General features: G+C 38.2%; 1 protein-coding gene across 3 annotated transcripts in view; it reads right to left on the bottom strand.

Annotated features, from left to right (window-relative positions):
- LOC134657798 (inactive dipeptidyl peptidase 10) overlaps positions 1-14,656 on the bottom strand; it is a 407,506-nt gene that overhangs the window by 25,131 nt on the left and 367,719 nt on the right. For all 3 annotated transcript variants that reach the window (XM_063513352.1, XM_063513353.1, XM_063513351.1), the window contains exons 3-4: positions 9,165-9,259; positions 368-495 (exon numbers count right to left, since the gene is read on the bottom strand). In XM_063513352.1, the coding sequence (XP_063369422.1) occupies positions 368-495; positions 9,165-9,259 (223 nt within the window). The remainder of the gene's footprint in view (positions 1-367; positions 496-9,164; positions 9,260-14,656) is intronic.

Here is a 14,656-nt window from a genome sequence, read left to right as displayed (position 1 = left end):
TTTTGTTCAGCAATGATATTTAGGCTAATACGGTTCACTAGCTTACTTTTAAGAATTTGTGTAATAAGTTGAAGATAATTGTTTTTGAAGAATATAAGAGAGCTGTTTAGTCTAGCTAGACCTTATAACTATTAATGATACATTCTTCTGGACTGCAAGTAGGTAGAAGTATAAAGGCACAGGTACCTACCGTACCAGGAACAGGACTAGGTCTCCATATTAGGAAGTATTAAAGCTGAAAACCTTGCTAGTTAGATTTTGTGGAGGAGCGAGCGAAAACCACACAGTTGGAGTAGCGCTTCCTCGTTCTTCACGCAAAATAGCCACAATGGTTGTCGTCTCGCAGAAAATGCCCAGCGTAACTAACCTGTTGATGACGTCATAGACGTAGTATCTGGCGAGCCTGGCGTGCCGCCAGCCCGGCCTCACGTCCGACACCAGCAACACAAACTTGAGGTCCGCCGACACTTTGAAATCCACGGCGTTTAGTTCTCTCTGCAACAAAAAGTATTCGTCAGCAACCGTCAATTATTTGCGGATAAACTTTGCCCGTGTAGACCTATTACGGTTTGTTAAAAATAATGGCTTCTTGTTGAGTTAAATTGTGGGTGAACGAATATAAATAACCGTCACATAAAAGCAACTTAAGTTGTTATCATTGACAACTATGACTTGAGTATTTTCAATCGGACTGTCAAAGAACACATTTTCCTAAAAAAACTTCCTCTACTAACGCTCTCAATCCTAAAAACCCTTTGATCGTCGGTATCAAGCCGGGGAAACAAACCGAGCGAACAGTTCTCCAAATAGTTCTCGAGGGATAAAAGAAAACGCGGAGAATAGCCTCGTCCTGTGCAATAAAAGAATTGCGACCATTGAATATTTGAGGCACTTCGAATATTTGAGGCACTTTGAAAAGGGTGAGTTAAAAGGTAGACAGATTATATAATGGCTTCATTCAAATGTGGATACCATATTGGACGGATTTCTAAGGAATGTGTTTAATAATTGAACGATAAAAATGGCAATGATAAGAAAAGGCTAGAGATACGAGTATATAACTGTCTAGTTGTCACTCTGTTAGGCAATTTATCCTAATTTTCTTTCATACATAATTCAGGTAGGTACTATCCGTAAAACATGCTCCAGTAGACAGCAAAATATAGTAGGCGTCAGAAGCAATTCCAAGTTTCCTTCAATTTCTTGACTTCACGCCCCCTCTTAAGGTTAAGTGTAGTGTGTGTGTAGTATTGCAAATTTTCATGTCCGTGTTATCATGCGCGCGCATCACACAATTTGATTTAAAATTATCATAACAATATAGTACTTACACAGATAGCGAGACAAGCTTTGCATCTTAAGTGTAATTAATTCACGACCTTATTTCATGGTTCGTAAGTTTCCAGTTGCCACGAACTGAGCACAAAAGGACCTGGATATCGCCCCAAAATCATGTTAAATTTCCATACTTATCGAACAACGCGTTTGTTTACGAAATACGTAACTTTTTCTGGTTGGGGCGGATTTTACAGATTTCTCATGAGAATGTTTTCTGATTTGTCTTATCTACGACTTTTTTATTGGAGAAAAGTAAAATAAGGACTGTTGCGAACGCGAACTGATGAGAGAGTGATTTGCAATAATTGATCAGTACAAAAGGTGGTTTAAATTTAGGTGTCTCTAATTGGCCGCGATACAAAGTTTGTGGAGCGCTCCAATTGGTGCTTAAGAAAAAGCTTCCGAATACTAGCCGAGCCCGACGGCCGCGTTTAGCTACTGCATTAGGAATATAGGTGTTGAGATTTTATAAAAATATAAAGGTTGCGTTCGCAACAAGGACTAGTAGTGTTACTTCTAACTTTAGATACGTTGCTAAACAAAAGTTACAAAGTTGACAAGGCACAAAGTAAACATATGTAGGTATCTGAGATAGGTCACCCAAAGTGACGCATTTACGACAGCAAGAACGCAACTTTGTATTCCGTTTTGTATTGGCACTTTAAACTCCGTTGTATCTTTTGACATTTACAAGTTCTTGTATGTCATTTGTATATATTGTGCTCGTTTTTAAACAAGATTTCTTTTCAATATTGGCATGGATCAAAGGAAGAGAATGAATGCAAGGAAATGCTATTGTTTCTGAACTCGGTCGAGGCTGGAGACGGAGTGTTTTATTTGCACAATTCGTTCTGCTTTCATTCAAGATTCAATTTTAACAACATTGCGGAACACAATCTAAATATATAAAGTATACATAAAGGTAATTTTCTTTTTGAAAGTGGTTTTATTATACATATTTAGTGGTGTCGTATTACCTATTGGTGTCAAAGAAAGACGATCATAGCTGGTCAAGTTAATACATTTTGTGTACTTAAACTGACCTGTTAATATTATAAGTCAGTCGCTAAGTCATCTGTCAGTCGGTCTGTCTGTCTATTACCTTTACAGTCTTTACAAGATTAAACTGCTGAACTGATTTGAATGAAGTTAAGTTCCGCAAACTATCATTCCACGCAGGCAAAGTCGTGGACTGAAGTTAGTAGACCATACATATGTAATAAAGAATGGAGTAAAACTAAATAAATAAATTTAGTCCATAAGTATTTCAAGCGTGGATAACATGCAACACAGAAAATACAGCAAAAATACGAGCGCCCTTCACGCCAAGCCATCGAAAAAAGCACAATAATTCACCAACAAACAATAACTCCTCCATTTTATACATTTCTGACAGCGTGTCAGCGCGCCATAAAAACACCTCCCCCAAACATGCCAATCTACCCCCAATATTCCGGTAATAGGACCCAATTTCCCTTGCAAAGTTTAGCTTGGCACCGGCTGCCGGCGATTTGTCTTGTTTTTTACCGTTTTTCCTGAAGAATTGCCTCGGGGTATAAATCTAATGCACGAAACATTCGGTTAAGTTGCGATATTAAAAGGCAAGTTGGACCCTTATTGGACCAATATAAAAAGGTTTAGAAGGAACATGAAAATCTTGGTGGTTAAAATACCGTTTAGTCGTGTCAAAAACGAATACATAACTGTCCCAGGCGAAATTTTTTAACTTACTTATTCATTGCCGACTGTACCTCTAGATACTATCGAACAACTTGATTCCTGACTCACTGTAAAAACCTTTTCACATTTACGTCATTGGCCTTACATTGATAAAAAAATAGATTACTTTATATCTTAAAAAAAATTAAAACCGGTGTCTAAATATTATCCCGTTTATATGCGCTAGCAACTAATGTTTGAAGTCGCTGTTAATATTAGGTAAGTAATAATACGAAGAGTTTCCGTTTTGTAGCGAAAAAAAATATCTGGCCCCGTAGACAACATGGCAATCGCTAACGCTACGTAGCGATCGAAACGCAACTGTCACTGTTGCACTAATATAGAAGAGTGATAGAGACACAAAGCGATTCGATGGCGAAGCACAAGCGATCGTCTCCTTGACTATTCCGCCTGCTACGGCGTAGTAATCGTAGCGCACAGGAGACATTCTTATTGGAGCGTCATACGATCGCATATAACAGGCCCATTCGAGTTATTAGATCTGTTTCCAATATGATACTGAAATTACTGAACTGTCATTATCAACATACGCGAGTTGGCCGCAGCTAAATATGAGTTGATGATCGCTCAAAATATTTATTTTATTTTATTAACTTACAAGATAAATTACAAGATAAAAACCTAAACCTTGATATTATCCTACCATGAACTGACTGTACCGGATTCAACTAAAAGTCACGTGCGTGGACTACGTGCACCCGCTGTGACGCTGATCTAAACAATTTGCTATTAAATTTCACAAAAGCCCTGGGATTCGCTAAAATCTGCCTTAAGGCCATACTAATAAGAACTAGGCGAGTGCAAACTGCATTAAGGTTGAATTGTTCTCATAAATGTTTTTGCGTCCGTTGTTAGCGCCTTGTACACAAACGCCAAACAAAAACTTTATAATTTAATTTTGTACTAACGAAACGACTGGTTCTGTACTTTGAACTGTGTCTGTGCTACACAGCCTTTTCCTTTTTTAAATTAATCCAATTTAGGCAACAATTACATTTTCACCACACCAGCTCGTAAAGACTTTCTTTATACTTCACAAACTGGCGAGAAAGTTGTTTTTTATTCACTAGCGTGGCAAAGTAATTAGATGAAAATTTTGAGTTGTTTCCTCATGTTGGCCGAATAGATTTCGTGTTTCATTGAATTTATATAAATCTTTTAGAATACTGTTTAGAATGGAGTTGAATCGTTTTGTTTTATTCATAAATACACATACAAACGAGACAATTTACATTTAAGAAAGAAGTAGAATAAAATGCCACGAAATATAGGAGTGCATATTTTTAGAGATGTCTTGCGTCTCCGGTGTGACTGTCAGCCTTCCCATTCGTAAGATAAACGTTCCGTTCAATGCTAAGGCGATACCATTCGTTCAGGAATGATCTTATTGGATGTTTACTGTCGATCGAATGGGTTCTCATACTTCTCATCGGCTCACGTCAATTCCAATAAGGTCTACACGATTGTGTTCTGTAAGGTGTTAAAAAGATGTGTGTTCAAAAAATCCCGAAATATTTCTAGTCCGTTTTAATGTATTGATTTTGGTACTCGTATTAATAGGAAAGAGAGTGAATATTTGTAAACAATAAATCTAACTTATAAAAAAGAAAACCCGACTTAAACTATAAAACAAAATATTTAATCACCTGATTGATCACACGACAGAAATTTATTATCATAATGATAAATACAGTCCCCAATTCGCATTGGGCTAGCGTGGGGACTATAGCCCAAGCCCTCTCGCGCCGCTGAGAGGAGGCCTGTGCCCAGCAGTGGGACGTGGGCTCAAATTATTTTTATAATGATACAGGCAAAAGACTCGTCGTAAGATTACAGTTGGATTTCTTCAAATCTCTTCCCACTTGGACATCAAACCATTCACATTCTATTTACATCATAAACACATTCTAAATATACCAACCACTAACATCAAAATTTTAAATATCCCTCTGAAATGTTCGTATTGTTGTTATTTTCGATTTTCGGCCCCTGATCCGTCTATCTTTCTCCTTCACCGGCCTCAGAAATGGACAAGGCTTTTCAATTTCGCCCCGACAGTTTACCGATGGCTGCCGTTTGTATTGTACGAAGACTATTATTGGAGCACTCTTTTACAGACTTTTAGACATAGACTTACTAGAGTTGCACTGGTGATTACCAAGAAAATCTTATAAATAGCGACAGGGGTCATCCATTAATTACATCACACGTTTAGGGGGAGGGAGGGGGTCAAGAAAATGTGACATATTGTGACATGGGGGAGGGGGGAGACACAAACTTTGTGACGTCACTTTAACTTCATCAGTAACCGAAAATTTATTTAAATTATTTTATCTGTACATTTAAATAACAAGTTTTTAAAACGATAATCGTTTTTATTAGGGTTCCGTAGCCAAATGGCAAAAAACGGAACCCTTATAGATTCGTCATGTCTGTCTGTCTGTCTGTCCGTCTGTCCACTTCACAAACTCTACACCTTAGTCAAAATATGTGGCTTGGCCGTTTCGTTACTCCAAGAACTATTGTATTATAAAAAATAATGAATAGTGAATACATTTTTCACCTTACGTCTATGTGACAGTAGCGAAACGGTCAAGCCACATATTTTGACTAAGGTGTAGAGTTTGTGAAGTTAGGGCTTGTAGAGTTAGAAGCTTGGCTCTACAAGAGATCTGATAACTTTTTGTCAGTGCGAGCCTTATGGTTTCGTCTTGGCAACATTTTACATGAAAATGTTTTTGGTGGGTTGAGGTTTCTAATATAATTTTTTTCTAAACTGAATAGTTTGCGCGAGAGACACTTCCAAAGTGGTAAAATGTGTGTCCCCCCCCTGTAACTTCTAAAATAAGAGAATGATAAAACTAAAAAAAATATATGATGTACGAGGGCTGTTTGATAAGTACCCGTTTATGAAAAAAATAATCAGTTGTTTTTGTTTATATGCATTTATTTTTCTTCATAGTCTCCTTTTAACTCTATACACTTGTTCCACCTATATTCAAGCTTCAATAAACCATCCAAAAAGTATGATTTCGGAAAGTCATTAAAATAGGCCTCTGTGGCGGCAATGACTTCGTCATTTGATCCAAATCGCTTACCACCGAGCCATTTTTTCAGGTTGGGAAACAAAAATAAATCGCATGGGGTCAAATCTGGAGAATACGGGGGGTAAGGCAATAGGGCGTAGCGTAATTGTGTTAATTTAGCCATCACAACTCTAGACGAATGAGCTGGTGCGTTGTCGTGATGAGACAGTACTTTTTTATTTTTTAAATGGGGTCGTTTGTCCTTCAACCCAGCGTCAAATTCATCCAATAAATTGGCATAGTACTGCCCTGTTATCGTTTTCCCCTTTTCTAAGAACTCAATACTCAATATGTATAATACCCTGCGAATCCCAAAAAACGGTCGCCATGACCTTTCCAGCCGATGGAACGATTTTTGCTATCTTTCGCGCAGGTTCACCCGGTAAAATCCACTGCTTCGACTGCCCTTTCATTTCCGGGGGGTAGTGGTGACCCACGTTTCGTCTACGGTCACGAAACGACGCAGAAACTCCTTCGGGTTACGTTTGAACACGGCCAAACACTGCTCCGAAGTAGTCAGTCGGTTCCGTTTTTGCTCCTCCGTGAGTAAACGCGGCACCCACCTCGCCGATACTGTCTTCATACTCAATTTTTCTTCTAATATGTTTTGTACCCGCTCGATTGGAACATTTACAGCATCAACGATTTCTCGAAGTTCAATTCGGCGGTCGGCTAAAACGATATTTTCAATTTTCTTAACCATATCGTCTGTAGTCACCTCAATTGGGCGGCCTGGGCGATCCTCATCAAAGACGGTTGTTCTCCCCCGCTTAAACTCGTGAAACCAGTATCTGACGGTTGTCATAGAAGGAGCACATTCATGGTAAACCGCTTGCATTCTTACTTTTATTTCATCACATGTTTTTCCTTCCAAAAACAAGAATCTAATTACAGACCGATACTGCTCTTTCTCCATTTTCACAATTTTAAGTTCACGCTTTCACTGAATCGCTGTCAAATGAGAAAAAAACAAAAGAATGCTGTTTTTTTTTCAATTTTCCCACCTCTGAAAAATGGCTTAAAACGATTGTATACATATTTTCGGCCCGTGATATTAATACATTTGGAAAACGGGTACTTATCAAACAGCCCTCGTACATTACCATGTAAACTTCCACCGAAAATTGGTTTGAACGAGATCTAGTAAGTTTTTTTATACGTCATAAATCGCCTAAATACGGAACCCTTCATGGGCGAGTCCGATTCGCACTTGGCCGCTTTTTTTTTATTTATTTATTACATACACACAACCATCGTTACAGGCTAGGTATCCTAATTCGACAGTATGGAATTTGACACACAAGAGAATAAAAAAACAACATAAGTACATTATTACAAATTACAGTACCACAGAACATATAAAGTGGCCTTTGTGAATTTTATTCGTTTAATTTTCTTTCCTAAGCAGTTTTGGGTTATAAATTTAGTAATATTTATATCGTCAAAAATATTTTGATAAAATATTAATAATACTTTGGTACTTACTTAATTCGATTTGGCGATTTCGTAGAAAAATTGTGACGTCACACTAGGGGGGAGAGGTTTGCCAAATGTGACCAAGTGTGACAAGGTGGGGGGAGGGGTCAAAAAACCTAGAAATTCGTGTGACGTACTTAAATATTGTCCCTATCTGTCGTTATGCCATAGAGAGGGACAACCGACGATCATCAGCTGATTAACTTAGCAGACGTTTATGACTAATGCCGTAAGTCTAGTGACAGACGTGCGATTTTTGCGCACTAATTTCTAGTAGCAAAATAGCTTGAACATGTTTGAGAACATGAATTCTACAAAAGTAATAAAATACCACTCAAACCTTTTTTAAATTATCATAAATAATTCTGTTTTACACAAAAGGTGTAAAACAGAAGTTACCTTTTGTGTAACACGATAAGTTCCTAATCAGATGATTAGGAACTTATCTTTTACTGTATTACAAGAGAAATTAAGCTGATTATGCAAACATCGACCAATCCCTCGGTACCGAAATGAACCACCATTATACTCTAATTTCCTTCTGATGGATCGTGCTGGCAAACTTTCTAATTCGAGGGAAAGCGAGGGCTTTTAGCGTGATTTTCAATGTTTTTGGGAACAAATCATAATTGTTGCTCAGTTTAAAAGGCGCTTAAAATACCTAAAAGTATTTGAACGCTTTAGAATTATTAGCGTAGCAACGCTTTGTAACTTAGAATAAAAAACCGGCCAAGTGCGAGTCGGACTCGCCCATGAAGGGTTCCGTATTTAGGGGATTTATGACGTATTAAAAAAAAACCCTACTTACCTACTAGATCTCGTTCAAACCAATTTTGAAGTTTGCATGGTAATGTATATCATATATTTTTTTTAGTTTTATCGTTCTCTTATTTTAGAAGTTACAGGGGGGGGGGGACACACATTTTACCACTTTGGAAGTGTCTCTCGCGCAAACTATTCAGTTTAGAAAAAAATGATATTAAAAACCTCAATATCATTTTTGAAGACCTATCCATAGATAGATACCCCACACGTATGGGTTTGATGAAAAAATTTTTAGAGTTTCAGTTGTATGGGGAACCCCCAAAATTTCTTGTTTTTTTTTTCTATTTTTGTGTGAAAATCTTAATGCGGTTCACAGAATACATAAAAATAAAACACCGATGCGGGTCTTTGTTCACTGCGGGCGCAGCGTGGTTCCATTTTTATCGTCTATCATTATGCCCATCACTTTCGCACTTACATACTTGTTAAAACGTGACAGGCATGGTGACAAGCGATAAAAATGCGGCCGTGCTACCACCGCAGGTGACCATAAAACCTCATTTCGCCTATGGTCTATGATCAAGGGTGGATCCAGCTTTATGGTTAATGGTCATCTGGTCACATTCTAAAAATTTTTTTGCAAATGTAACATTGAAACCTATTTATTGTAGACCCAGTCCAGGGCCCAGGTAGGGGTTATGCCCTTGCCCCCCCTCCCTGCGGGTCTACCGCCTGCCTATGATGATTATGATTACTTACAAAAGTGGAGTTGTTCATAAGCAGCCTCGTGGTGAAGTTGCGTACGTTGAACAGCGTCAGCCCGCCCCAGCGGTCGCGGAACACCAACTCTTCATCTGAAACAAACAAATATAGACCTTATCAGTTAATACATAAAGGTGCCGTTTTAAGTAACATGAGCTAGCCAGGGAGCGTGACCAAGGTGACAATCGTAATTCCTTAACAATGACAACGAAAGTCACAAATGTCTCGGAACGACAGATGCGTTCAACTGTCGTTGGCGATTAACGATTAGGTACAGTCAGCAGCAGAAGTTGTTAAGCGGGCGAGGTGTTGACGCGACTTTATTGTTAAGAGAATAAGAGCGTTTCAAGGTAATTTTCAACACCTCGCCTGCTTAGCAACTTCTGCTGCTGACTGTACTAACCCCACCCACTGATCAATTTGTTTCAAATAAACTTTTGAACTTTGTATTTTTTTGATGCGACTTTCACATGTAGCTTTGTTTATGTAAGTACCCTGAAAGTCTTGGAACTCTCAAGTATTAGAATGTAAAATTATACGAACCTTTATTCAAGGAAAACCTCCAAAATGATGGAGTGACCCTCGTAATACTTTGGGAGAGCTCGTGATGGATCGCTCACGTTTAATAATGCCCAACTTCCTATAGGCAACGCCATATGACACGTGCAAAATAATTACGACAGATAAGTTTTAGAACCAGAGGGCCTTCCGCGAACCACGTTCGACGTATTGCCTCCCTGTCACACTTGCGTTCGCGGTAGGCCCTCAGCTACCCAAATATTCACAAAAGTTTTAATGTGTGGAAAGTGGTAGTGTATTTATACGATACGGCGGCAGCTGCGTTACGTCAGATAAGGGGCCTATTGCATAACATTTTACAACTCATAATACAAGCCGACACCTCTTTTATTAGAAAGAGACTTCCGCTTGTATTATGAGTTGTAAAATGTTATGCAATAGGCCCAAGGTCGATTCTAATTTGACAATTTGTTGTGCTTTGGAACTGGTTTTGATACGACTTTGACGATCGCCTTGCAGGCCCATTCGAACGTACACTGACATCAGTATGATATTTGAATGATCTTATTTAGATAGGGACATGTACGGACAAGTACGAGTGAAATCCACAATAATTGAATGAGACCGTTTCTCAAAAGCTTGTAATTTGTAATACAAGTGGAAGTCCCTTTCTAACAAAAGCTGTCAAAAAGTGACATCCGCTTATATTACGAGTTACAAGCTTTTGAGAAACGGGCCCCAGTTGGATGTCATTCTGATATCAGTGTACGTTTGAATTGGTCTGTTGGTGACTGGCCCGCAACTCACGTACTACTTTCATTTCATTTCGAATGCATGCACTGCAAAACTGTAACAAAATTACCAAAACTGTTTGAATGGAGCTCGGGGTCTGTGCAAACATCTTGGACATGATTCAATTTTATCAGGATCACGCCAGTGGCGGTGCGTCAAACATATCCATCAGGCAAGCCATAATTTGACTTACGTAGTTTTATACTATGTAGTGAAAGATACGTATGTCACTCCGCTCACCGCTTTCGCCAGTATCTACGAAACGGCGTCCCGAACTCTATGAACGATTTTTGATTTGTGGCGCTGTTTGAATAGGTAAGTACGTCTTCTAAGACATAGCGAGTGAAAGTTTGTTTTCACCTCAGCAGCTCGAACAAGGGTACTTTGATTCTTAAAAACAGTGAGCAAAATGCGATTTTGCTCACTGAGTGAGACAAAATGACATTCAAGTGACCTTTATAGTCAAATGTCATTTCAACATGCGGGGTCTAATAAAACTTCGAAATACTTGGGTTCTATTATCTCTGTCCCTTTCACACTGATAGCAAAAAGAAACAGACAAAAAAAAGTTAAAACGACATTCAACAGTATATTCACGGTTTATAATAGACCCCCGAAAAACTTCAGACCGCATCGTTCCAAACCACGTACGAGTATGAATTCTTAATAATTAATAAATAAAAATAAAGTTTAAGATTTGATAAAAACTGATAAAATACTATATTTTAGGTATTTTATTGTACAATTAAAATAACGAACTCAAAAAATACACAGATCATCACGCAAAATTAATTATTTTACTTTTAAGAATTTCTACCATAGTTGACAAATAGTACGTATCCGCAATTCGGACCGTATCTTACAAAGATTTTTTTTACAAAAAAAAGTTTGAAGTGTCAGTTAATGTTTGTTATTTCTATATTATTTTAATGGAATTTATTATTACGTTTTGTTTTTGTGTTCCATTGCGGTAATTAAACTTAATTGTTTGTATATCTTAAGAAAACATGAGTGCAGGTATTAAGTGATGAACAAGGATTACATTTTTCAAGTTGTCTAATAGGTATGTTCTCACTGTGCTGAGGTGAAAAATGTTGTGTACTACACGAGATCAAAGTTATTTACATCTCGTGCGCTTTTGAGTCCCTTACTACGCTCAAGATTCTAAATTAGATTCACTCGCTACGCTCGTGAATCTATTATAGAATCTTTCGCTTGCACGGGACTCAAAATAAGCACTCGAAGAAATATCAAACTTTGATCACTTGTTGTACAAATAACTATTAAACTATAAACCTAAAGGTTGTTTAAACTATAAATATACACCCCGACTGTCTATTTATTAAAGCAGTAAATACTTCAACAATATTTTCCAGGATTATTTGAAGCGAAAACTTTTCCTACTTATTCAGTTACCAAATTTTTTAATTAACCCTGCTACTTTACTTTAGAGTTGAATTTCACGTAACATTTCAAGAAACTTAGCTGATTTTAATTTCGACTTAATTACTTTACAAATACGATTCAAACTTACTTCAGCTGTCCATGTTTTAGTGCACATTTCAGGAACCTGGCTCATTCTAATTAAGAATGAATTTTGCTAAATACTATTCGAATTTTGTTGCTGTATTTTTGTTCGTAGGATGAAAGTAATTGAAACAGCGCACGGCAGCCATTTTGAATAATTGTACGGTCGACCACTTGTAGATGCATATAAATTGCGGAGCCTGCGAGCTCGAGTGTTGTTTTTAACAATTCGGTACAGTTTAGTTTGCGATTTCGGTGAACGTAAATACGTTTTTCTACTCGTTGACTGCAATGCTTCAATTAAGACTTCGTATACCAAAGTGAAATCGCATACTTTTTTCACTATGGGACCCCAACTCAACTATAATATTCATTTCGATACAGTTTAGTCAACTATAATGAAATTGACCAATCACAGCTCGCCTGGCCTCGTACCAGGGCCTCATGAGTTACGAGAAGGTGTCGTTGACCAACCGGCCGGGTTCGCGGGGCGCGGGGGCCGGGTCGCGTACGAGTATGAAGGTATCGCGGCTGCTCGCGCATCTTAGCTGTATACTTTTGGTTTTTTGACCTACATATATGATTCTTCTACTAAGTATTTTTTTTGTTGACTCGTAGAAAAAGTATTGTATACAATAGTGATATAATAAAGCTTTTCAATCTCGTACCTTACTTAGGCAACTCAGCCTCGACTGAAAAGCTCTCCATTATATCACGATTGTATAAAATACTAATGTATACCTACCTACCTACCTATTTATTCTAAAATTTGTCTAGAGATTGTTTTTGAAGCTTGTTTTTGTGTTTAAAACATATAAGTAATTGGATGAAATTTTAATGGCAGTGTGATGTCACATATGTAGACCGGTACAGTAAAATAATTTAACTTCCTACCCATTTCGTACTTTGATACGGTGACAATCAACATCAAAATCAGAGAACTTATAGCTCCCCTACACGATGGGCCAGCGCCGGCCACTCCAAGGGACGCATTTATGCGTTAGAGGGAGCAAGTGATATTGCTATCTCTTTCTACCGCATGGCTGCGTCCCTTGGAGTGGCCGGCGCTGGCCCATCGTGTCGAGGAGCCCTTATACTATTGTCAACGGGACAAAGTATAAAATGTGTAGGAAATTAAATTATTTGACTGTACTGTACCTTCATGTATATCGTAACTATGTTGTTGTATCATTTTCACTTTCAATGCTTGCAATGCTTTTAACGCCAAATGTTCTACTTCTATCTCTAGACAGTCATTTTACTAGGTACTCATAAATATGATTATAACGAGCCTTACTCAAGGGGATTATGTTAATATTTTATCTGAGTCTATTCCGTTATATTTCTTTGAAGGTAACCGAAATTACATACCTATGTAGGTTAACCTTCTCACTACTAAGCAAACATTAATTTTATTTAATGAGTCCCTTGTAATAAAATATATCTAACGATACCACAGAATAAATAATAGTACCTACTAGGTACAGAAGATTTACTCTCTTACAAAAGGCGTTTATTACGACAGATATGACCGCTAGGTGGCGCAGGCATCCGTTCCGTAGCGGTGCGCGGCAACTACTATGGCGAGACACCAAAATTGGTGTGGGCCGCATGTACTTGTAGGTACTTGTAGCGACGCGACGAAATCGCGGAGTGAGCCACGCATACATACTCGTAATTAAATTCGTAAAAATGTTCACTCAAATGTCCCAAAAATGAAAAATTCCCTTGAATTTTGTAGTTTCATTAACCAAGCCATTTGGTTGGCTACAGGCAATATGGCGCCGCTTCCGGCGGCGGAAGTGGCGCGGCCACACCGGAAGTCAATTTGCAGCGGCGCGGACAGCGCCGATCGAGCTGGGATTAGGTTTACAGATCTTCGTTTCAATATTTTTCCATTTGGTTTTAAGGCCGTGCATCGAAAAATAACAGGATCTTAGAAAGGTGGCAGTGGCTAGCCCCGGAAACAAACAGTAGTGATTTTCGGATATATGTTTCTTGACTATATGATAAGAGATTTCGTAGTAGTCGAAACACGAATGCTTAAAATTTTCTCGATAGAAAATAAATCCAAACTTACGTGTTCATTTTTCGGTTTTAGCTTCGTGCAACTAGAAAACACATCCATATCCAGCACAACCCACCTTACAGCAAAGGTTTTCATCTCGTCTTAACTTTCAAAGAACTAAATATTAACTTATTATCCTTTACCGATGGATTTATTATCGATTTTTGATTTTATGAATTCAACAGCAAACGCCCATTTTACGCAGTTCGGTTTCTCTTTCTGTCATGCGTCAAAGTCATAAATGCATCCTTTATGCCAGTAATGTTAGATGGCCGTCGTGCCTCAAAGAGGTAAGACCTATGTCACTTCGCGCAGCGCTCCGAATTACGTAAAATTTTAATATCCAATAAACGTTGAGTCGTAACTCCATTGAGTAGTAACGGAATCGGAGGTAAGCCTATGATGGTGCCTTCTTACAGGCCTATACGTTACGCATGTGTGCGTGTTTGCTAGGCTACGTCATGCTACGTCGAAATCTATACTCTTTGTCAGTTACAACGGGTTAGGAAATTTCGACAGATATTGAAATGTATCGGTAGCTGTTTGGTATTTAGCCATCAGAATCTATCCGTAACTTTTTGCT

The sequence above is a fragment of the Cydia amplana genome, chromosome 21 (assembly GCF_948474715.1).
Source record: "Cydia amplana chromosome 21, ilCydAmpl1.1, whole genome shotgun sequence".
Classification (NCBI taxonomy): domain Eukaryota; kingdom Metazoa; phylum Arthropoda; class Insecta; order Lepidoptera; family Tortricidae; genus Cydia; species Cydia amplana.
This window is presented reverse-complemented; position numbering and strand designations above follow the sequence as displayed.